Below are 26,801 nucleotides of genomic sequence, written 5' to 3'. Positions count from 1 at the left end.
GGCACACTCTAAGGCACATCACCAACCATACTCCCTCTCTCTCTACAGTGTAGGGGGCCCCACATGTGATTTTTTAAAAAAATCACATGTGGGACCCACTGCACTGTAGAGAGAGAGGGAGTGTGGTTGGTGGTGTGTCTTAGAGTGTGCCTCTATCATTTTTTTTAAAATCATGCATCTGTTGTAAAACCTTTATGGGATCTTTATCACTTTGATAGAGGAGGTGCGTGACTTTTTTATGTTACAAATAGTTGGTATGGTCAATTTTAGTAGTTCAACCGTCATTCACTAGAGGTGGTTGTTTAACTTAACCATCCCTTTTTCTCTCTCTCAAGATAGACGTATAAATGCTTTTGATCATGTTTTGATCATGCTATATATATACTAGAAATATCATGTACATTCTCTCATCGTCTTCACACCAAAAACTTTGACATTGTGGTGGAGATTAAGCTACGGTTTTATATTTTATTATATCGTCAAATTGAATTGTTGTAGATATGTGTTTTAGTTTGAAATCTGTTATTAATGAATGCATACAATAGAATATGAAACTATGTATTCTTTACTACCATTTTAAAGTTTATTCTCACTGCATGAAAAAGTCAAAATTAGGATGTAAATGAAAATTAAACTTGGTAATAAGAATTATGGTAATTAATATTTTAGTCTGAAGGAATCAAAACTCCAAAAGCTGTTGTAAATATATTAGGGCTATAAATTTATACTTTAACAAATTGGAATTTGGATAACTAATATTATTTAAGTTTGACTAGTAACCTGTCACTAATGCGGATGGTGTGCCTTGGATTAAGAAGCACACTAGTTTAGTTGCCATGAAGCTAGCTACTTAAAGTACTAGAGAGATATCTTTAGGGCCTGTTTGGATTTGTAGGGGGTGAAGGGAAGTTAAGGGAAACTGAGAGAAGGGAAGGAAAGTGAAGGGAAGGGAGTTCTCTTCCCCTTGGTTACACCCCAATTTGAGGGGTAACAAATTTTATACTAGAGTTTTGCTACAGGGACCCAAAATATGGGACCAATAGGGAGGACAAGTGAGGTGTCCTCTTCCTATTGGATAATGAGTTGGCCATCATTAATGATGACCAACTCATTATTCAATAGGAGGGGGACACCTCACTTGTCCCCCCTATTGGTCCCATATTTTGGGTCATTGAAGAATTTTTCTTTATACTATTAGGGGGTGAACCAATGGGAACTAGGGTGAATTAACTTCACATCCTAAGTGTTCCCAAACAAGGTGAATGGAAGTGAATGGTTCCCCTAACTTCCCTTCACCCTCATTCCCCTCAATCCAAACAAGCCTTTAAAAAATAGACAAATTAACTGCATAATTTTTGCAAACAAACACGTGGGAAGTCTTTGATTATTATTATTATTATTATTAAGTAAACATATCAATTTGGTTCCTTAACACGCATTAATTACTTCTTTTATAGTGCAGTGTGCCCATTGTTTTACATGCGTATATAATTTGCACAAATGAGATATTTTTAAACTCAACCGTGCTTTTTGGCTCGCGCTTTAACGCGCGAGCCAACTCGCTCGTGAAACAGGGGTGGTCCCCACTGTGTCAGTGGGGACCACCCCCTGTTTCACGAGCGAGTTGGCTCGCGCGTTAAAGCGCGAGCCAAAAATCTTTTTCCTTTTAAACTCTTTGATAAAAAGGAGTTTTGGACTAAGATGTTAAGCATCAATCATGCGTGTATGTGACTCCATAGTATCACCATCAAATGTATGTCACCTCTTATTATCAAATATACGGTTAAAATTAACAAACTGCAAATAATTAGACCTTTTAAAATCATGAAAAGATTCCTCTTGTTTATAAATGGGCATTATATAATGACGTCAAGTTCATTGAACTAATTATGAAATTTCTTTGTATATTTGTCTAACGGAATAAGAATTAGAAGGATTTTGATTTTTTTATCCTTTTTAAGCAGTCGAGATTGAACACTTTCTCAATTTTAACCATCTATCATTTTTATTATTTTTCTGTTTGGTTGGCATGACAATCTCAAAAAATGGTTTCCAAGAAATATCATGTCAACCATTTTCATTCTACTTTTCGTTTTTATTGTTCGGTTGTTAATATAAAAGATGAAACTTTTTCTCTAAAGCTAACAGAAAAGAGGTACAAAATGAAAAATTCATTTCTGAAATTTTAGCAACTCCGAAAATCGGCTAAAAACCTGACCCGTCGAAATGGGTATAGGAGCTCTTTTTTTTTTTTGGGAATTCAGCTTTTTCCCTTCTCTGAAAAAATCAACCGTAAAGCTTGTGAAAAGTGATTACGGATGTGATTTTTACATGATGCGTTATATTGTCATGTTAATAATGAAACTAATTTTCAAGATCTCCTTGAGTGGTTATTATTAAAGAAGTAGGCAAGTATTAAATTCTTTCTGATAAAGACTCAATGGTGACAGATCTTCGACAAAATGGGCCCCACAAACGAGGAATATCCCCTCTCTGGGACGCTAGAAGCTCAGACGTCCTCATATTCTTATATTATTGCTAGTGGTCTCCATCTCCCTCACTCTGTTAAGAAAATGACATTAAAATAATTGAATGAAAAATGAGAAACTTATAGAAGGATTAGACCCTTATGATGCTTCCATTTGCGTTATTCCCGGCTCCATCCTTCTAGAACACACGGATGTGCGCGCACGGGGAATATATAATATAATATCTATCTAGAAGCTAAGAGCCTAAGATGTCTTAGTTATATAATGTAGAAAACAATTTTTTTTTTTTTTTGAGGATTTATAAAATCACTGGAGAGAACATTATCCACACTTGCGCTTTCTTTGCCAAGAAGGCAAAGGTTGACGTGAGATTTTATGATTAATGGCACCATTGCCTGCGTTATCCAGATGGCGGAGTAGGTAACATATTAACATAGTTAGACTCAATACAACTCAAAGTAAAATTCATATTAAGGGGCTGTTTGTTTTACTAAAAAAAGAGGGAAATCAAAGAAATGGAAAACTATTAAAATGAAGAATTGGTTTGGGAGTGTTTGGTTGGCTAAAAAAAAGAAGGAAATCAAAAAAATGAAGATGAGATAATGTTAGTTGTCAAATTATTATTGGATGATGTGAGTGATTTTTTAAGAAAACTAGTTTTGATGTTGTTTGGTTGGCGAAAAAAATAAGGAAATAAATTATAAGAAACTTATTTCCTGTAGTTTTGTTGTTTTCTTTTGTTTGGTTCATTCTTAAAAATAAGAAATGAAATGAGATGAGGTGAGTTGTCATTGTATTATTGGGTGATGTGAAGAAAGATTAAGAAAAGTGTTTTCATAACTTTTTGGGATAAAAATGGAGAAATGAAATGTTAATGAGATGAGGTGAATTGTTATAATATTTTATTGGATGATGTGAGTGATTTGAAATGATGAAAAGAGATGAGTTGAGTGATGTTTGGATGAAAATAATATTTTATTAGATGTGGTGGATGAGTTGTTAGATGAAAATAATATTTTATTAGATGTGGTGGATGAGTGGTTAGATGAAAATAATATTTTATTAGATGATGTGGATGAGTTGTTGGATGAAAATAATATTTTATTGGATGTTGTGGGTGAGTTTTAGGGATGGAAATGGAGGAAATAATATTTTTTGAGATTTTCATGTTTTCCATTTCCATTTCTTGGTTTTCTTGGTTTTTAGGAAACCAAACAAACAGCCCCTAAAATTAAGTCTTTGATCAAAACTTATATAGTTAAGTATGTAATTATCTTTCTATTTGATATGGGATCAAATCACGCGCTAAATCACTGGAGAGAACATTATCTACTAGCACTTTCTTTGTCCACAAGGCAAAGGTTGATGTGAGATTTTATGATTAATGGCATCATTGCCTTTGTTATCCAGATGGCGGAGTAGGTAACATATCAACAAAGTTAGACTCAATGCATGCAACTCAAAGTAAAATTCATATAAAATTAAGGCTTTTATCACAACTTAAATAGTTAAGTATGTAATTATCTTTCTACTTGATATGGGATCAAATCACACACTAGCGCTCAAAAACACTAATTAATTTATTGATATGTTCTGCCTCAAAACATTGTTTACTTATGTAGGGATGCCTTAATAGACCCCAAGCGGTTCGGAAATTTTGGAATATATGTTTTCCTACTATCTGCTAGTGCATTTAGAGAGCTCGAAACAACTTAATTTTCTCTTGGAGATATTCCTCAAGCTAGAAATATGTCACTTTCTCCTTTCTGGACCGGTCTCTTAGCAAACAAAAACGAGGTGAAACTAAAGGAGATCATTAGAGAGAGGGGTACCTTTGAGCTCTTGTCATCCAGTTAAGACGACAATGATGTAGCAGGGTATCCTTGATACTTTGGTTGTTATAGATGTTTTTGTCTTGGTTTGGATAAACAAACTTGTTTTGGCTTGATATATGTTGGGTTTCTCAACATCTTTATGTTTCTTACTTTCATCTTGTATAGCTTCGGTTGATATCTTTCTATGTTTTCTCTTGGATCTGCTAAAGGCGAAGAGTGAAAATATTGGTCCGCTCATCTTCTCTCTAGTTTGCTTCCATTGAGATCACCCGTAGATATTAACTGTTCAAACATTCTCTTAAAGTTTATAATATTCTTTTGATAGGGCATCTTGCCCTATTCTTATTTTTTTAAAAAGTTTGATCTAAGGTCTCATTTTCTTTGTTTTTCTCCTTTGGTGATGATGATTTACTTCTCAAGAAGCCAATCCCTTAGCAATGTAAGTCTTTAGTTTCTCTTTTTATTTTTATATTTTAGAATTTTATTTTTATTTTTTATTTCATGTTTGGTAGATTAGATTTTTTGCTTTGCAGTGGAGATTTATTTCATGCTTTGCAATATAGATTTACTTTCTTGCCTTTTTTATTGCTTTGTAGTATAGGTTTTAGCTTTGTAGAGTAAATTCTCTTTCTTTATTTGCTTTATAGTTTAAATTTATTTTCTTGTTCTTTAATATTTTCTAGTATAGATTTTTTCTTTGTTTTTATTTTTGTAATATGAGTAATTAATTTTTGTAGGAAATCTAGGATTAGGTGAAACTAGTTTAATGTCCTTTTGTATTTTTGAGTTGTCTTCTTTGTGCTTAAAATGATCATGTTACGGTAATCAACTAGAGAACTAATTGGTAGGAAGAGTTTGATAGTCTATACTTTCCTTGAATGGTTTGTTATGTTATACTTATTCAATTCTAAAGTCACTATCTAGTTGTTTATTTCTTTTCATGAATAATAATATTGCTTAGATATGGTTTTAATAGCTTATGCTTGTTTTAAGTAACTTGATAGTTTATGCTTAGAAAATCTTAAAATTTTGTGAATAAAAGAGAGTAGTTCTTAAATACAATTTAAAGTTAACTAGTGGATTATTACTAGATTCCTATTCTTCTCCCTTTATTTCCTTCATCTTTTCATTCACTTCTTATTTTAATTTAATTTAATTTTTTATTTGCTTTTATTATATTCTTCTCTTTTTATCATTCTTTCCTCTTGTTTTAGTTTTTTATTTTTATGATAGACCTCTATCTAAAATATACTGTTGGGATTATGTCTTTGATTCTTTGTATAACTTCATGAGAATTAAATATGGTTAGAGATCTATTATGATTAGGAGATTGGGTCTCATCATGATTAGGAGTTTGAATCCTATTCTAATTAGGAAATTAGGCTAGAGATAGGGTTTTGGTTCCCCTATATATATTCTTCTATTGTTGGAGGAAAAACCAAAGAAGGAGAGGAGAGATAGCCAATATTCTTGTAATCTAGGGTTAGAAAAAGGCGTAGCCTCATTTAAGAATATTGTGCGTGAGGCGAGAATTTCGTAGTCTTTGTCTGTGCAAAAGATTACAATATTTAGAGAGGGTTTTGCAGTCATTGTCAGTTCAAAAGATTGTAAGGAGTGAGTTTTGGAGAGAATATGAGAGTTGATTATATATGTGAGGTTGAAAGATTAATAGACAAGAGTTGAGTGGTTCCTCTTATAGTTCTGATACATTGTGGATTTCTCGTATTATTACCTCGTGGATGTAGGTCAAAGTTGGTAGACCGAACTACGTAAATCTCGGTGTTCTTACTTCTTGATTGTAGTTATTTTCTATTTTGTTGATTGTGAGTTGACTTCTGAGTTGTGTATATCATAGTAGGCGGGGAGACTAAATTCCCCAACATATACCACACTTTTATTTACCTTCTCATTAGTTTTCTACACAATCTAAGAACCCAAATAAGATTGTATTTTTAATAGTCTTCTTTCCTGTAGATCGATGTCTATAAATATTATAACTTGATCATTGTGCATTTGCAACTTAGCATATTTTTATCCCGTCAAATTATGTCTCATTGTGGAACTCCATTTTTTTAATAGAAATAAGATATCAGGTATTTAACTTAGCATATTTTTTAATATAAATATAACATATTTAAAAATGATACTTAACTAGCTTCATACAAGGTACAAAATGATTTTTTTAATAACCTTATCCATTTCAAAGAAATGAAATTATTATTTTGTCCGTAAAGCAAAAGGTTTATTCTAACGTGTAGCCTTGGGCACCCGTTAGTTTGGATAAAAATCTATACATTAGGTTTCATATTTAAAAATATCCCCATAATGTCATAATGATTTCCTATCTTCCCCCTCAAATGCCTTATATATATAGGGGTGTTAACGGAGCAGATACTGTTCGGATAAGACATTTACCATATTCATATCCATTTTCTATAAACGGATACAAATACGGATACAGATTATCTTCGGTAAGAAAAAATCTTAACCATATCCGCACTCATCGGAAATGGATACGGTCGAATATTTAAGAATCAGATCGGATACGATCACGGATATGAAACGGATATTCGACAAATGGATACGAATCGGCTATGAATTAGTTCACCTATGTATATCAGGTCTTTTCTTTTCAGTACATCTCGTAATGTGATTTTTAATATGGTAAGTACCCCTGATACCACGTCCATCAACTTCAAATGGGCAATGTTTGCATTTGGCTCTAATGATTTTGGTGACAACCTCTTTTCCATCAACTATTTTCTTTTCTATTTTATCTATTTTATCAAAATCTAACCACACTTCAGAATAACATTTTCTTTTCTTTTCAGGTTTTTCATAAATTTTACGTGAAGATTCCTCAACCACGTGTTCAACAGTAGGTTCAACATTAGGCTCAACAACTTTTTCTTCTTTAGACGCTTGAATCGAAGGATTAGACATGATTTATATTAATGAAATTAAAAAAAACTTAATCAAAAATCTTATAGTCACATATAACATATTGATAATGAAATTAAAACTAGAGTTTTGATTCCCATATGGAACAGACGACGGATCCGACGGTGGATCTAAAGGAGGAGTCGGGGTTGCAGAGGTGGCGAAGGGCGGCGAAGAGGAGGCGAGGGAGGAGGGGGAGGTCGAGTGACTCGACGGAGCGGCTGTCAGAGTTCGAGGGGAGGAAGATGAGGCGGAGCCGCAAAGGGAATGGCAGCGAAGGGAGCACCTGTCGAAGATGGACGGAGAGAGGTGGCTAGATATCCGACGATGGGATCTGAAGGAGTGGCGGCGACGAGATCTGACGGAGAGAGGCCGCAGGATCTGACGGAGAGAGGCGGCAGAGGGCGGCGGAGGGCGGGGAAGACAAGGCGGGGATGTTAGATATAGGTGCCCTGTAGGCAATTATTGTATATTGTAACATGACCTATATGTATATAACATCCTTGTTCAAAATGATAGTATGCTATTTTGGTCAGATTTATATGATGTTCTAAATATGCAGATAATGTCCTTAGAATAAATACTAGACTATCAGACATTTCGGATAGTGATCGTAATGAAGAGATCTGATTAGTCGGTAACGTATATTCTAAAATGTTCCTAGTTGATGAAGTGTTGAGATAGGACATCATCACTTTGGTTTAGACTAGTGTATGCTTTATTTCTCCTTTTGAAGGAGATGATCAATCTCTTAGATCATTGATGTGAGACATCAAGATACAGTATACAGGTGACTCATTAGTGAATGAGTTGACTGAACGACTCGCCGAGAACATCTAGTTGGTAATATACTTAACTGTCAAATAGAAGTTCTCAAGTGATATAGTACATAGTAGTCTCTTGACCTGAGGCATGAGTGCAATATCTTATATGTCAGTAAAGATGTATTTAGACTTTTACCTAACCACAGTTCTTATTGAATTGTGCATAACGGTTCTTGTTGGGTACATCCCGAGACATAAGTAGATATTGAGATGCCAAGAAGGGATTCGTCTCTCCCAGTATAGGGGTTGATGTCATAAGATTGTTTGATATAACTATAGCCTGGAAATCATTGGCCAAGGTGAATAAGATAAACTGAGTGTCAGTTTGATCTTATAGGTTATGAGTTTAATATCAATAAACACTAATCAAGCTATTAGGGTTTGACAGTTTGCCATACCCTAGGCTCAATAGTTTGACATGGTTTGACGAAGAGACCGGACTGTACGGTATTATCATTGAGTGGTCCTGATAAAATTGGATAAGCATCTTGCAGACCTTTATCACAACTTATACCCGGGTGGTCTTCATGTGTAGCTAGCACCTCTGTTGTACTTATGGATATGATCCACTACCGAGTTTTTTAAGTTGGGCCCTAGAGTCACACCAAGCGCGTACTTGAATCCTATGAAACACAATTTATGGAGTGATGCGTATGATTGATACGCATATATGATTTCTTCCGGATACACATAAACGGTTATGTATATCGGTAAAATCGGAATGCTATGTGCTTAGGAAATGAATTCCAGTATTTTTCCCATAAAGTTAACTTTTAGTCAACTAGTTGACTTTTTGGTCAACAGTTGACTTTTGGTCAACTCTTGATTTATTTGGTCATATAGTGACTAATTAGTTAAAGATTGGAATAATACTATATACCGTATTTATGAAATACTGTATTAGTGATAATAATTTGGTATTCTCATTTATGAAATACACATACCATGTATAATGAGTCATGAGATGAGTCACTTAGTGGTATGGTTTGAGCACATGGTTTATTAGCACATGGTTTTGAAATGTAATGATTCATAAGATGATTCATTGCATGACTCACTTGATTAATCATTAATTTTTGATGATTCATTGCATGACTCATAGGATGAGTCATTCATATCATGAACACATTTCACTCTATAAATATGAGCTCTTTTTCTTATGGAAAGGTTAATGAAAAATTGGCTAAGTGTTTTTTTCCATAAGAGAATAAAAGAGAGCTCTCCTCTTACTAAACTTTAGCAATCTTTGAGCAAGAGGAAGTAGTAGGATTTTAAGAACCCCGGAGTGGATATCTTGCCTTGTGTCTTAAGAAGACTCCTATTTTATCAAGCTCACTTGAAGACTTGGAGATCCACTACAAGGAGATTTTCTACTACAATGAGCAAGAGCTAGGGGTTATTCGATCTTCCATCGAATCACGCTACGAAAGTATGACTTTCTAACTCTTGTATGCTCACTTAATAATAAGGATCATGTTAGATTTAATTAGACGATCCATATGAATATTTCATGCTCTCTACATGCTTAGTATTTTTGTACATACATGTCTTCCGCTGTGTATTATGCATGTAGACATAGCACGATTTCCTTCATGGTATCAGAGCTATGGTTCTATCTAATTGAATCTTAACATGTACATCTAACTCATGGAGGACTTTGTTCTTGCTTCTAATTTCTAGTTTACATGAAACTAGTTAATTAATTCAAGTTATTTTATAAAATAATTAATTACAACTAGTGTAGTTATATGTTAGAAGCTTGTTAGTCTTTTTTGAGTTTGGATAATCCTTATGCTATCTAGTTTCCAATATGTTGCATAACTAGATAGATGCATATTTCTTAATGTTGATTAAGTTATATGATTTATCATCTTGCATGGATGTTATGTTTATGGATGGTAGTGGACAACTATTCTCTTGTATGTTTTGTATTGATGTAATAAAGTTAGAAATATAATAATTATTTACGACCTCTTCCCTCCCGAGCATGGGCTACGCCTACGGGTTTAGGCACTTGCTCACCGATCATGGGCTACACCTACGGGTATAGGCCATTGTTCGAGTGTGGGGGGGTATGGTTGCTTAGTTTAGTTATTTCATTTATAGCTTTTGCTTTACATTTAATGCAATAGTTATTTCATTTATAGCTTTTGCTTTACATTTAATGCAATATTATTACCCATCCTACGAGATGGTTTTTCTATTATAAATGGGGCATTATTACCCATCCTACGAGATGGTTTTTCTATTATAAATGGGGCTTGCACGTCCTATGTTTATATGATTATAATAATACAGAGTTTACAAGGGAACAAGCACCGCAAGGAGTTGCATATGGCTTGCTAAAATGTAATTAGTGTAGTTGCATTTTATTTTCTTTAGTTGTCCACTACCATTCTATATAAGTTTTACATTACATATGTTGATATGTTGGTTGTGCCCCAAATTGTAGATGTCAATACAATTGGGTGCTATTTTTTGCAAAGTTTATATCTCTATCTCACTAGAGAATAGTTTTTATTATAAAAACTCATTTTTTAAACTTTGTGAGACATTGCAATAAGAGTTTATTGACCATAGAGTGGTGAGATCGACATTAACATAGTGTTAGTGTGAAAGATAAATAAACCTAAAACAATTAAAAGAGATGTATTTAGAATGGGCTTTTAACTAATGTCAAGGAAAGTAATTATGAGATATAGCTCATGGGGTGATGCCCAACTTAAGATTAGGGGTGATGCCCAATCTTTCGCGCTATAGTCTTAAAGAGAAGTGGTTACTTAATTAAGGTCCGACGCAGAAAGGGATGAAGCTCACAATGCCAATAACCCTCCTGTCAATACAGGGGGTGGTAACGAGGATGCCAACGAAGATACAAGTGAAGACTTGAAGATCAAAGATCTCGAGAGCAAAATCAACACATTGATCTCCGCTCAAGAGACGAAGAAAACAGGCATTCCCTGTCCATACCCACGAGAATGGGAATCGATCCCCTATCCGGCGAAGTTCAGTTTAATCAACTTCACGCCGTTCGATGGGAAGGGTTCCCCCACTCAGCATTTGATTTATTTCAAATCGCACTTGGGTATTATCTCCGGCAATGAGCCTCTGATGGTGCGGTCATTCGTCGGCACTCTTCGCGGAGCCGCCTTCGATTGGTACCGCCGCCTCAAGCCAGGAAACGTGAACAGCTGGGATGACATGGAGACCAAGTTCCTGGCCAACTTCTTCGACGACGACACCGAGATATCTATCGGATCGTTGCTCGACGAGAAACAAAAGGACGGGGAGTTAGTCGACACCTTCGTCAAAAGGTTCCGGAACAAGGCGATGAATTGCCGGGACCCGATCACAGAGGAATTCATCCTCCAAACTTGCCACAACAACCTTGCGTTGGACGTGTTGGAAGCAATGGGAACAGCACCGTCTGACACTTGGAAGGATCTGAAGGTACGCGGTGAACAAGCCGAACGTTTCCTTAGAAGGAAGAAGGCCGAGAGGAACCAACCGACGGATAATCCACTGGACTCAAAATTCACCTCTCGTGGTAAGGGCAAAACACCTGCAGCCACTGGTGGTGCTAATCAAGCGTCACAACAGCAATCCCGAAGGCAGCAAAAGACTTCGGGTCCGAGACTCCAAAGAGAGTATTCCTTCAAGGACGAAGACGTTCCGGCCATCTTCGAATCCCTCCTTGAAGGTAACAAGATCAAGCTACCACCTATCACAAATCAGGAGGAAGCTGACAACACTACGGACCCAAAGTACTGTGCATACCACAGGAGGGTCGTTCATCCCACCAAGGATTGCTTTGCTCTCAAGAATAGCATTCAGACCTTGGTTGAAGCCGGCGTCATAACGCTGAGGTAAGCCAATTGAGAATGGCAAAACTCCGACCGGTATAAGAGTATAAACTGCTTCCTAAAACTCCAAAGAGTATACGAGTATAAACTGTTTCTCAATCCTCCGACCGGTACAAGAGGTTAAACTGTTCCCTGATACTCCAATAGGTATATGAGTCTAAACTGTTTCCCCACTTTTGACGGGAAGTTCCTGGAGAATATTAAGCTAATATTCTTAAGGATAACCCGGTTAGTTAACTGATAATAATGTCCGAACCAGTTCCGCAGAGGAAACTGGGGGTGGACGATTTATGTAACGGGAAGTTCCCAAAACCACAGCAATGTAATAAATGAGAATTCCCATTCAAATTCCCACCGTGTCTGTGTACTCAACACTCTCTTTGTTAGAGTCTGGACATAATCACCCAACATGGTCAAACCTTCTTACAGTTAGGACCACAGTCAAAATCCCCTCTCGATTCTCCCAATGAACGAGAGGTCCACAAATTGAGCGATCAAACCTTCCTACAGTTAGGATTGTCTCAAAACACCCACTTGGTCAAACCTTCTTACAGTTAGGACCACAGTCAAAATCCCCTCTCGATTCCCCCAATGAACGAGAGGTCCACAAATTGAGCGATCAAACCTTCCTACAGTTAGGATTGTCTCAAAACACCCACTTGGTCAAACCTTCTTACAGTTAGGACCACAGTCAAAATCCCCTCTCGATTCCCCCAATGAACGAGAGGTCCACAAATTGAGCGATCAAACCTTCCTACAGTTAGGATTGTCTCAAAACACCCACTTGGTCAAACCTTCTTACAGTTAGGACCACAGTCAAAATCCCCTCTCGATTCCCCCAATGAACGAGAGGTCCACAAATTGAGCGATCAAACCTTCCTACAGTTAGGATTGTCTCAAAACACCCACTTGGTCAAACCTTCTTACAGTTAGGACCACAGTCAAAATCCCCTCTCGATTCCCCCAATGAACGAGAGGTCCACAAATTGAGCGATCAAACCTTCCTACAGTTAGGATTGTCTCAAAACACCCACTTGGTCAAACCTTCTTACAGTTAGGACCACAGTCAAAATCCCCTCTCGATTCCCCCAATGAACGAGAGGTCCACAAATTGAGCGATCAAACCTTCCTACAGTTAGGATTGTCTCAAAACACCCACTTGGTCAAACCTTCTTACAGTTAGGACCACAGTCAAAATCCCCTCTCGATTCCCCCAATGAACGAGAGGTCCACAAATTGAGCGATCAAACCTTCCTACAGTTAGGATTGTCTCAAAACACCCACTTGGTCAAACCTTCTTACAGTTAGGACCACAGTCAAAATCCCCTCTCGATTCCCCCAATGAACGAGAGGTCCACAAATTGAGCGATCAAACCTTCCTACAGTTAGGATTGTCTCAAAACACCCACTTGGTCAAACCTTCTTACAGTTAGGACCACAGTCAAAATCCCCTCTCGATTCCCCCAATGAACGAGAGGTCCACAAATTGAGCGATCAAACCTTCCTACAGTTAGGATTGTCTCAAAACACCCACTTGGTCAAACCTTCTTACAGTTAGGACCACAGTCAAAATCCCCTCTCGATTCCCCCAATGAACGAGAGGTCCACAAATTGAGCGATCAAACCTTCCTACAGTTAGGATTGTCTCAAAACACCCACTTGGTCAAACCTTCTTACAGTTAGGACCACAGTCAAAATCCCCTCTCGATTCCCCCAATGAACGAGAGGTCCACAAATTGAGCGATCAAACCTTCCTACAGTTAGGATTGTCTCAAAACACCCACTTGGTCAAACCTTCTTACAGTTAGGACCACAGTCAAAATCCCCTCTCGATTCCCCCAATGAACGAGAGGTCCACAAATTGAGCGATCAAACCTTCCTACAGTTAGGATTGTCTCAAAACACCCACTTGGTCAAACCTTCTTACAGTTAGGACCACAGTCAAAATCCCCTCTCGATTCCCCCAATGAACGAGAGGTCCACAAATTGAGCGATCAAACCTTCCTACAGTTAGGATTGTCTCAAAACACCCACTTGGTCAAACCTTCTTACAGTTAGGACCACAGTCAAAATCCCCTCTCGATTCCCCCAATGAACGAGAGGTCCACAAATTGAGCGATCAAACCTTCCTACAGTTAGGATTGTCTCAAAACACCCACTTGGTCAAACCTTCTTACAGTTAGGACCACAGTCAAAATCCCCTCTCGATTCCCCCAATGAACGAGAGGTCCACAAATTGAGCGATCAAACCTTCCTACAGTTAGGATTGTCTCAAAACACCCACTTGGTCAAACCTTCTTACAGTTAGGACCACAGTCAAAATCCCCTCTCGATTCCCCCAATGAACGAGAGGTCCACAAATTGAGCGATCAAACCTTCCTACAGTTAGGATTGTCTCAAAACACCCACTTGGTCAAACCTTCTTACAGTTAGGACCACAGTCAAAATCCCCTCTCGATTCCCCCAATGAACGAGAGGTCCACAAATTGAGCGATCAAACCTTCCTACAGTTAGGATTGTCTCAAAACACCCACTTGGTCAAACCTTCTTACAGTTAGGACCACAGTCAAAATCCCCTCTCGATTCCCCCAATGAACGAGAGGTCCACAAATTGAGCGATCAAACCTTCCTACAGTTAGGATTGTCTCAAAACACCCACTTGGTCAAACCTTCTTACAGTTAGGACCACAGTCAAAATCCCCTCTCGATTCCCCCAATGAACGAGAGGTCCACAAATTGAGCGATCAAACCTTCCTACAGTTAGGATTGTCTCAAAACACCCACTTGGTCAAACCTTCTTACAGTTAGGACCACAGTCAAAATCCCCTCTCGATTCCCCCAATGAACGAGAGGTCCACAAATTGAGCGATCAAACCTTCCTACAGTTAGGATTGTCTCAAAACACCCACTTGGTCAAACCTTCTTACAGTTAGGACCACAGTCAAAATCCCCTCTCGATTCCCCCAATGAACGAGAGGTCCACAAATTGAGCGATCAAACCTTCCTACAGTTAGGATTGTCTCAAAACACCCACTTGGTCAAACCTTCTTACAGTTAGGACCACAGTCAAAATCCCCTCTCGATTCCCCCAATGAACGAGAGGTCCACAAATTGAGCGATCAAACCTTCCTACAGTTAGGATTGTCTCAAAACACCCACTTGGTCAAACCTTCTTACAGTTAGGACCACAGTCAAAATCCCCTCTCGATTCCCCCAATGAACGAGAGGTCCACAAATTGAGCGATCAAACCTTCCTACAGTTAGGATTGTCTCAAAACACCCACTTGGTCAAACCTTCTTACAGTTAGGACCACAGTCAAAATCCCCTCTCGATTCCCCCAATGAACGAGAGGTCCACAAATTGAGCGATCAAACCTTCCTACAGTTAGGATTGTCTCAAAACACCCACTTGGTCAAACCTTCTTACAGTTAGGACCACAGTCAAAATCCCCTCTCGATTCCCCCAATGAACGAGAGGTCCACAAATTGAGCGATCAAACCTTCCTACAGTTAGGATTGTCTCAAAACACCCACTTGGTCAAACCTTCTTACAGTTAGGACCACAGTCAAAATCCCCTCTCGATTCCCCCAATGAACGAGAGGTCCACAAATTGAGCGATCAAACCTTCCTACAGTTAGGATTGTCTCAAAACACCCACTTGGTCAAACCTTCTTACAGTTAGGACCACAGTCAAAATCCCCTCTCGATTCCCCCAATGAACGAGAGGTCCACAAATTGAGCGATCAAACCTTCCTACAGTTAGGATTGTCTCAAAACACCCACTTGGTCAAACCTTCTTACAGTTAGGACCACAGTCAAAATCCCCTCTCGATTCCCCCAATGAACGAGAGGTCCACAAATTGAGCGATCAAACCTTCCTACAGTTAGGATTGTCTCAAAACACCCACTTGGTCAAACCTTCTTACAGTTAGGACCACAGTCAAAATCCCCTCTCGATTCCCCCAATGAACGAGAGGTCCACAAATTGAGCGATCAAACCTTCCTACAGTTAGGATTGTCTCAAAACACCCACTTGGTCAAACCTTCTTACAGTTAGGACCACAGTCAAAATCCCCTCTCGATTCCCCCAATGAACGAGAGGTCCACAAATTGAGCGATCAAACCTGTAATCTTTGTTTATTTTTATTTGATTTTCGTTGTAACCGGATCTTATAAAAAGACCGGATCTTTTGTAACTCAAAAAGTTGTAACTCAAGATGACAATCGAATCAATAACAAAGAAAGACACGAATTTTCCAGCGAACAGCTAGCACCTCTGTTGTACTTATGGATATGATCCACTACTGAGTTTTTTAAGTTGGGCCCTAGAGTCACACCAAGCGCGTACTTGAATCCTATGAAACACTATTTATGGAGTGATGCGTATGATTGATACGCATATATGATTTCTTCCGGATACACATAAACGGTTATGTATATCGGTAAAATCGGAATGCTATGTGCTTAGGAAATGAATTCCAGTATTTTTCCCATAAAGTTAACTTTTAGTCAACTAGTTGACTTTTTGGTTAATAGTTGACTTTTGGTCAACTCTTGATTTATTTGGTCATATAGTGACTAATTAATTAAAGATTAGAATAATACTATATACCGTATTTATGAAATACTGTATTAGTGATAATAATTTGGTATTCTCATTTATGAAATACACATACCATGTATAATGAGTCATGAGATGAGTTACTTAGTGGTATGGTTTGAGCACATGATTTATTAGCACATGGTTTTGAAATGTAATGATTCATAAGATGATTCATTGTATGACTCACTTGATTAATCATTAATTTTTGATGATTCATTGCATGACTCATAGGATGAGTCATTCATATCATGAACACATTTCACTCTATAAATATGAGCTCTTTTTCCTTATGGAAAGGTTAATAAAAAATTGGCTAAGTGTTTTTTTTCATAAGAGAATAAAAGAGAGCTCTCATCTTACTAAACTTTAGCAATCTTTGAGCAAGAGGAAGTAGTAGGATTTTAAGAACCCCGGGGTGGATATCTTGCCTTGTGTCTTAAGAAGACTCCCATTTTATCAAGCTCACTTGAAGACTTGGAGATCCACTACAAGGAGATTTTCTACTACAAGGAGCAAGAGCTAGGGGTTATTCGATCTTCCATCGAATCACACTACGAAAGTATGACTTTCTAACTCTTGTATGCTCACTTAATAATAAGGATCATGTTAGATTTAATTAGACGATCCATATGAATATTTCATGCTCCCTACATGCTTAGTATTTTTGTACATACATGTCTTCCGCTGTGTATTATGCATGTAGCCATAGCACGATTTCCTTCAGGGGAGAAGGGGGAGGTCGAGCGACTGGAGTGGAAACTAGGGTTTTTTTAGTTGGGTTTTGGGTTGGTTAGCGGTTACGGGCTTGGAACTTTGGATACCTAAATAGACCCGATTTCTTATGTTTATTGAATTGCGGATATCCGTATCCATAACCAAATCTTATACTCATAATTGTATTCGGATCCGTATCCAAAAAAAAGGAACCAGATCCGTAATCCAAAATCGTATCCGCCCGGTTTTAAAAATGACTTACCATATCCGCATTCGTTCGGATACGGATGCGGATCGGTTCGGATAAAACCGAACCGTTTGGCACCCCTACTTATATACCACCACATTTACTAAAATTGATTCTTTCTCTCCCTCATTCTTATTTATGTATTTAAAAATTAAATTGACACCTAATTAAAATTTTTAGAAATAAACTTATGAATAATTATTTATATAAAAATATACTGAAAAATATTTTTAATTAAAAAATATTAAATGATAAAAAAATTCTAGTTAAGCTTACATAAAATCTACCAGTGGAGTATGTCTTATTCTTTCAAGTGATGAAGCCTATTGGGGGGGGGGGGGGGGGTTGTGTAATTATTTTATTGAGGCAAAACTTATTAAATATTTGGGATGAAGTAAGAAAGAAAGAAACTAAGAGCCTTAGTATGGATTAAACCTCATAAATTTGGAAGTAAAAGGGTGAAATAAGGAAGAGAGGATTATTGTGATAGTTAAAGCACATTATTATGAATATTTCAACCGAAATACAAATTAAGCAGACCAACTCCTACAGGGGATGCTATCGTGTTTGTCCCAATCGACATAGGTGGTGGTTATGGTGTCCTTTTAAGAATAAAATCTCTTTTCCATAAAGACCCCCCCCCCCCCCCCCTGTTTAGGCTTTTCACACTCATTCACAAATCCAAAATAAACTACCAAAAAAATTGACATCATATAGCCTCAATTTTCAATACCTTCCCTCAACTTCCTATCCAATTCCTTGGTCATAGCCAAGGGGGCACCAAAGTTGTTCCCCCTCAATCTACTATATATTTGACCCTCAGCATGCTCTAGTGGTTGTATAATCAACTCCTCATCCGAAAAAGTTCTCAAACATGGGAAAGCTCTCGTTGGGATCTCTTCTTACTTCTTGCTTCATTCACAAGGGAATCAACACCCATCCTCAACCTCGGCGTTCGTCGGCGACTAGGGTCTCTGATCATGGCTCCCCTGACCAGAGGCTATCTTGTCATGATATAAGCTCTCCTGAGGACTTATCGTTGTCCTCCATTGGATCAAACTTGTATATTTTCAGCCTTGATGAGCTCAAGAAAGCAACTAGGAGCTTCTCCCTTTGTAATTTGATTGGAGAGGGCGGGTTCGGGCCGGTTTATAAAGGGTTTGTTGATGAGAGGATCCGACCCGGGGTTAAAGCCCAGGCAGTTGCGGTGAAGCTCTTGGATTTGGAGGGAGTGCAGGGGCAAAAGGAGTGGATGGTAAACATTTTCTACTCTATATTTTGTTCCATAAACATACAAGTATTTTTTTCTGTAGGTTAAGGACTTTAGCGGTGATATATCATCAAAAGATGTTGGTGGGCAGAGGGGTTACAATTCAAAGCGACTCAAAGTAGATAAACAACATTTTGAGATGATTGGGATGAGCACCAAAATTCATCAAACAGAGCTTCATAGATAGCATATAGGGCTAAATTTTCGCATATACCTCTTGTAGGATCTCACCTTGGAACTTATTAGCTAGTTTCATTTTGATACATATAACTCTTGAGTGAAATAACCCAAAAAAAAAAGAATAATTTTCTCTTTCTCTGGACGTAAGAGAGTCGATAAATTTTGATTAAGCAAAATCAAACTATAGGAAAAATAAATTCCAAAACACGAAACTATTGTTGTCGACACTAGGTGAAATCACATTGGTTTCTCTCCTTCCAAATCAAACTAAAATATTTGCTCTTCATATGCTGAAGATTTTCTTTAATATATTTAATTTTTAGAAATCTAATTCATGTGACGCACGTTGGCAGACTGAGGTGATATTTCTCGGGCAATTGAGGCATCCAAACCTCGTCAAACTTATCGGTTACTGCTACGAGAAGGAGCATAGGCTTTTGGTTTATGAGTTCATGGAGAAGGGAAGCTTAGAGAACCATCTTTTCAAGAGTAAGTCTTTGCCTCTCTTTTACTATGAGGCAATCTATGTGCTGTAGAATTATAATGACTTCGAATTTTCATTAGAAACTTTACAATTTTGGTACTAATAATCGTGATTATTTAAATGATGATTGCAGGGCTTCTTGGCCCATTGCCGTGGACTACAAGGTTGCAAATAGCAGTAGGAGCTGCCAAGGGCCTTGCTTTTCTCCATGAAGCAGAGAAGCCTGTGATCTACCGTGATTTCAAAGCATCAAACATACTTCTAGACAAGGTAATTGAGTCCTACCCTCTTGCTCTCTTTTGCGCAAAATAATCCACCTTTTGACATGTATATGGTTATAAATTTTTTTATGGTAAATAATAGAAAGCAGTACACTAGTTAATCAGAACAGTGTCATAGTTATAGCTACTGCTATGCTTCAATTTGAATAGTTTGATCCCTTTCATATTTTGAGGGTCAGTTTAGCAACTTGGTAACCAATCCACATTAGTTTTGGATCAACCTAGTCTAAGGGGCTGTTTGGTTGTTGTTGGTAAAGTTGTGTATTTATGACACAACTTGGAAAGTTGTTGTCCATCTCATCAATTTCACTGAGCAACTTTTTTTTTGTTTGTTTTTTATTCCATTGGAATCATAAATTGCTTGTTTGGTTTGCAAAATGTAACTTTAATTGCTTGTTTGGAAAGTGTAAAAAGCGGTTATTGTGTGGTCCCTACTCAAATGATTACATTGGCCTAGCCCCCTCACTTCTGACACATATGTCAGCTTTCCTTCAAAATCAGACCATTTTGAAGGGATTTGTGAATCCATGCCACATCAGCATAGTAAATCAATTTACACTATTTTCACAACTACAAACAAACAATTGAAAAGGAGAAAAGTTGACATTGGGACCCCTTTTTTACACTTTCTATCCTTTTGCATAGTAAAAACTTATAACCAAACAGCCCCTAAATTAGATTTGGACATAACAAAACTAAGTCCTGTCTTTATAGGTTTTTCTAAACCGGGATCATTTTTGGCCTTGTTCCATTTGATCTGGTAGCTTACTAGTTGATGTATGTAGCTAAGGGGCTGTTTGGTGGTTGTTGGTAAAGTTGTGTATTTATGACACAACTTGGAAAGTTGTTGTCCACCTCATAAATTTTACTTTTATATTTTTCTTTGTTTGTTTTTTAATCCATTGGAATCATAAATTGCTTGTTTGGTTTGTAAATGTAACTTTAATTGTTTGTTTGGAAAGTTTAAAAAGTGGTCCCTACTCAAATGATCATATTGGTTAGAATTATTTTTTATTATTTTTTTCTGACTTCAATGTCAGCTTTCTCCTAAAATCATGTCTTTTTTTTATGAAATCACTTTACAAGCCACATCAGCATATGAAATCACTTTACACTATTTTTACAACTACAAACAAACAATTGAAAGTGATAAAGCTGACATTGGGACCCACTTTTTTACACTTTCCATCCTTTTACATGGTAAAAACATACAACCAAACAGCCCCTAAGATACCTTAGTGGGGGAAAAAAAGTAGTACAATCCATGAGATACTGTGTCATGATGGTTTAATATTTGTTAAACAATTATGATTGAATTTTTTTTTCTCTACAGTCAATGTGACGTAATAGTATCCAACTTCAAGTTTGAATAGATCAATTCTCAACAAAAGTGGCAAGCACCCGGGGGGAGTTTGGTCCCCTCTGTTGCAAAGCTGGCTAAAACTATTCACATTGGCTGCAGTCAGGATGGCGCAGTTAGAATTCTACACTTAGAACGGCTTTTAGAAGTTAAGACTTATGAAAAGATGGATACCAACTCCACCACTTGTAATAAGTCTAATCTTATTAACAAGGTCAGTTAACCATAATCATGTTTAATCTTCATAACTTATCCCTCTTTACCGAAGTCAACACCTCCTTGCCCAATCCAAATAGTTGCTAACTAAAAAGAATATTTTATGTTGACCATGACATAAACCATTGAAGCCATGGCGGCATAAAACCAGTAACACCTTTGAACGAGTCATTTCAAATTAGGGTCTTTTGTCTTTAATATTTTGAGATTAATCCCTCAAATTATTGAAACTGTCATTTAGTCCCTCAAATTATTGAAATTGCATCTGAGTTCATCTTTTCTTTAATTTTCAGGATTTCAAAACGAAGCTTTCAGATTTCGGACTAGCTAAGGATGGACCAGAAGGCGATGCATCTCATGTTTCAACTCGAGTCATGGGAACGGAAGGATATTGTGCGCCCGAATACATCATGACTGGTAAAAAAAACCAGCCTCAAATTTCTTGCAAATTCATCTTAGTTATTTATTAAATTTCTAACCTTGTAAATTCGTGCTAATGTAATAATGCAGGGCATCTTACTGCAAAGAGCGATGTTTACAGCTTCGGAGTAGTACTACTAGAACTACTAACAGGCCAACGATCAGTAGACAAAACTCGACCCAATAGGGAACAAAACCTCGTCACATGGGCAAAACCTTTCCTAAAGAACCCTGATAAGCTAAATTACATAATGGACTCTAGCCTCGATGGTCAATACTCAACTCTTGGGGCTCAGAGGGCGGCCGCATTGGCTCACAAGTGCCTTAGCCATAGTCAGAAATCACGACCGTTGATGAGAACTGTTGTCGAGACTCTAGAACCACTTCTAGAGTTGGATGATATACCGATGGGCACGTTTGTGTATAATGTGATGGACGATAATGGTGGTGAGAATGAGGATACAGATGCAGATGCAAATGCAAATGCAAATGCAAAGCAGAATGGAGTTAATAATCATGATGAGAGGCACAAATCGAGGTTTCCTAATTCATCGATTCATCGTGCTACAAGTTTGAAGAGGAAGGACCAAAGGCGAAATAGGAGGAGCGAGTAAATTGTATGATGTAGATATTCACAAAAAAATGGGAAAAGAAAAGAATTTCACAATGGAAAGCGAAAGTGTATATAGAAGATGTTACATTCTTGAGGAATTTGTTGGCTGTGATTATTATTAGGTTTTCGTTTTTTGTTCATGTGAAGGATAGAAGAATTTGTTGAGCTATCAAAAACAATAGTTCAATACACGAGGATATACTTTTTTGTTATGGACTGAGGCCTATTTCCTCAAAGTAAACGATAAAACTTGCTTTAGCAAAGGCCGAGCTATTAGGCCTCAAATTTTCTTTTAATCCCATATCTGAACTTATCTCATTTTTAAGTCAAAGCCTATATCAATTCCCTCTTTCTTCAGTCCGGATGCATCAAAACCCATAAAGGTGAGCGTCAAGCCTAGCCTCCGCCTTTGTCATCACCTCGCCACTTCCCTTAAATCAACGCAACAAACTAGCCAAACTCGCTTGGATCACCCTTAACGCCCAACGGCCCGATCCAAATGGTAACAGCCCAAAATGCTGGCCTATTCTTGCCCAAAAACCTCTCGGGCCTGAACTCATCGAGCTCGGCCCAAACTGATGGATCTCTTGAGATGGTACGTGTGTTTACGAGTACCGTGGCCCCTGCGTGGAGCGTAATAATTGAGCAAATAATTATAGAGTACTATTTGAATTATAAGTTGAAGTGTTTATTTGAATTAAAATTCTAAATGTTACTGAGGAAATTTTAAATATTTCTAAGTATCATATATTTGAATAGAAAGGAACTTATATTCGATTTGTTTGCTAATCAAATATTAGCTTGGACAATCTGCATAAATAGTTAAATAATTTGAACTCTTCAACCGTCCCTGCCGGGATGTTGTAGCAAGAAAAGGTGGAGTTTTGGCGGGAGAAGCGAGGGAACAACATGGGAGCCATGGGGTGCATCCGCATTGAAGAGATGGGTGTGCGCCGGTTCGAAACGCAGGCCGAACTGGCCCAACCCGTCTTGGGACAAGACTCTGTCCGGCCTGCAGTGGGCCGTGCCTAACCCGACTCGTGATATACCCGGACAACGGGCCAGGCTAGGTTCCACTCTAAACCTGGGGACAAAGAAGCAGGCTCCGCTCTAAACCTGTTGATGTAATTCTAGTAGAGATTTTTTTTAATGAATACTTATAGTCATTTTGATTCACTGAAAACGCTCAAGTTATAGTGAGCCTTTTATCTTTTGAGATAATTACATCACCAATTGTAAATATATAGAGTTTCAACTTTTCATAAAGATAATACAGATTTTCCATCTTTAAGTTATCTACTTCTTCTTAACTAAAAGAGAACACTAAAGGAGAACTCAATGAATAGTAAATCACTGTTGGACCAATCATAGGGATTTGCCAACTCAGCCGAAATTCTCTCACACGCTTATTTTCCAAACTTCCCACATTACCACGTTCTCCAAACTACCCTTTCTATCTCCCTCTCTCTCTCTCTCTCTCTCTCTCAACTTCCCCCAATCTCCATTCTCTCTTCGAACCCAACCAAATCTAAACCCAAAAACAATGGAGAACTCCACCTCTTCATCATCAATCTCAGATCCCATCGTCGCTGATATCTCCGATCGTCAAACAAATCCCTAGAACCAACCCTTCTTTTGTCGCCGATACCCCCTCTCCTCCTCTGACATCTTCATCGTCAAATGCTTCCTCCACCGTCCTCAGACCTCGCGCTCACCTCCCCGTCGCCATCCTCCTCCTCCTCCTCTCTCCGGCAAGCTTCCCGCGCAAACGAGCCTCATTTCCCTCTTCCTCTCCCCAGGTTCCGAATTAACGCTGCATTTGAATTATTATATTGTGATTAGTTTCCAGATTACTGCTTTGGGTTTGTGTTGAGGGGGGTTGACATGGGTTTCATTCAAAAATTCATCTTTGATTAGCGAGTGGTTTAAGATGCGTACGTGGATTGTTTACAAATAACCCATTTGATGAAATTTCTGTTTTATAGTGTTTATTTTGTTCTATTAATGAATGGGATCTAGGATCGCTTTAAAGTGTTTATCTTTTTATATTTTTCAATGAAGTTGGTGCTATAAATTTTAATTTGCCTGTAGGGAAGTGGTTGGTATTTCTCCGTTCAATTTCTCATTATGCCACCGTATCCTCCGCTATGAAATCCTGATGTTTTAATTTACACTTTCTTTTTCCTAAATGCTATACAAGCACACTCTTTAGAGAAGTCAATGCAGTTACAAGCCTCAAAGATGGCCCTATTCTGGTACTTTGAGGTTAGTAATTCTATTGATATTGTGTTTAATTGAGTAGAATTCCATCTTTCAAGCAAAATAAGGTTGTAGGTTAGTAATTCTATTGATATTGTGTTTAATTGAGTAGAATTCCATCTTTCAAGCAAAATAAGGTTGTTGTGTGTTACTTATATATTACGACATTACATATTTAAGAGTGATGTACAGAAGAATAATGCTTGGAAGCTTGAACCTTTTGTTTCATCTGAGTTATTCCTTTAGTAAATGTTACGTTGAATTGATTTAATCAGATGCTCTGAGAACCATCTGGTTTAAATAGTATTTTCCCCTTTAGGATGACAAAAGTAGTCTCTTTTTTGTGGTTGATTTAATCATATGTTTGCCCTTTGTACAATGTAATGACACACATCGTCATGTAATTGAGTGGCTTCATCGAAGATCATATCACAATATTCATAGAGTGAATGGTACAATTTGCACAGGTTTGTGCTTTCTAGATTATAAGTAGGTTTTGGGTTTGGAAGTAGAAGGACATTGTTTTTAACTGATGAATAATTCTGAACAGGTACCTTGCAGAGTTTAAGACTGGGGCTGACAAAAAAGAGGCTGTTGAATATACGCTGACGGCATACAAATCCGCACAGGTGGGTCGGTTCTTTGATTGGGTTTCATTCGTTTATACCTGCAGTTAGCAGTATATATACTCTAATACCTTTTTATGGCTTATTTGGTTTGATAGAGATATTTTTATTTGTCAAGAAACCTCATCGTTTTGCCATGATTTTTTATGGCTTATTTGGTTTGATAGAGATATTTTTATTTGTCAAGAAACCTCATCGTTTTGCCATGATATTTACTGGAGCTTACCTTCGTTGTATGTTTGTGTTAATCAAATTTCTGTATTACTTTTCCCATTAAATAGGTTTCTTATTGTAGAATTAAGAGTTATTGGCCATTAGCTAAGCACGTTATATTGAATTGTCATCATTTGTAGGATATTGCTCTTGCTGAATTGTGGCTCCGACCCATCCCATAAGGCTTGGCTTGGCTCTTAACTTCTCAGTTTTCTATTATGAGATCCTCAACTCACCAGACCGTGCATGCAATCTCTTAAAACAATTGGTTTGAATTTCAAATTGAAGGTATGGCTGGTTGTGCAATATGTTATGTAAATTTCAGCTAAAATGGATCTTTTCTGAATCGGTGAGCAAGTATATTCAGTTTAAATGTGTTGGCCCAAGAATATTCATGATTTGATTGAAAATGCTGCTTTCCATTGTTTACATTAATTATTGAGTCGTTCCCATATTTCGAAATCTTGATATTAGAAACCCAAAAAATTTTGTTAGTCGTATTTGTTATTCTATCTCAGAAGATGTCTGCTAATTAATTGTGAATATTATTGGACTTCTTAGAAAACTTTAGGAAGTTTTGCGTCTAATCATTTTTATGCTTTTGTTCTATTTTGAGTTACATGCTTTTCTTACAACTTCTTATTCATATTTCTTTAACAATATTTATTATTATTCTTTCTTAAAAGATTCTATTGATTTCTCAGGAAGTTGTCCGATTTTCTAAGTCTAATTAATTTTATGTTTGCTTCAGTATTCTTTTGGCAATTCTATGGATCCGTAACTAAATCAGACTACACCACAATGAGTCTGGGCTTCATCATGGTAATTAATTCAAAATTTTCAAATAGATGTCCTACTTCCTACGTCTTACACAGAATAAAATTAGTTTATTTAATTATTTGTGGATCTCTTACCACAGACACATTGCAATGGAAACCTAAAATTTGATTTTCACAAGTATATGGCTCTTGAAGCAGATTTCAAGAAAGTTGTTGGTATAAGGTATTTCTTTTACCTATAGACTGAGTACTATTTGTTTCTTGCCATTCGAATCGGAGTGTCAACTCGGTTCATCACATTTATGAAACAATAACTTTATTTCACTTTTTATATTTAAATTTTGGATAAGAATTTTCACACATTTATGCAATGAAAAAATTGACCTTTATTGTGCCATTTTGATTTCAGTTTTGAGGAGTTATTTGATCTTTAGAATTTTGGTCAATGAAGTAGTTAACGAATCGAACTTGCTCGAATATCTAGACGAATAATAATCAAACTATTTATTAATTATTCGGTTCACTTCCACTACTATACTTCATATCTAAAGCAGAATACTTTATTTTGATAACATGTTAAATAT

At 37.2% G+C, this 26,801-nt stretch overlaps 1 protein-coding gene across 1 annotated transcript; it reads left to right on the top strand.

Moving 5' to 3' along the window:
- Positions 18,258-22,471, top strand: LOC109845354 (serine/threonine-protein kinase RIPK-like). Its single transcript, XM_020414602.1, has 5 exons — positions 18,258-18,771; positions 19,320-19,455; positions 19,584-19,720; positions 21,601-21,724; positions 21,818-22,471. Exons 1-5 carry the CDS (start codon positions 18,391-18,393, stop codon positions 22,339-22,341), a joined length of 1,302 nt encoding a protein of 433 aa, XP_020270191.1. The 5' UTR covers positions 18,258-18,390; the 3' UTR covers positions 22,342-22,471.

This window comes from Asparagus officinalis, chromosome 6, assembly GCF_001876935.1.
Source record: "Asparagus officinalis chromosome 6, Aspof.V1, whole genome shotgun sequence".
Taxonomy (NCBI): domain Eukaryota; kingdom Viridiplantae; phylum Streptophyta; class Magnoliopsida; order Asparagales; family Asparagaceae; genus Asparagus; species Asparagus officinalis.
Note: the sequence above shows the minus strand (reverse complement) of the source record. Positions and strands in the feature narration are given on the sequence as shown.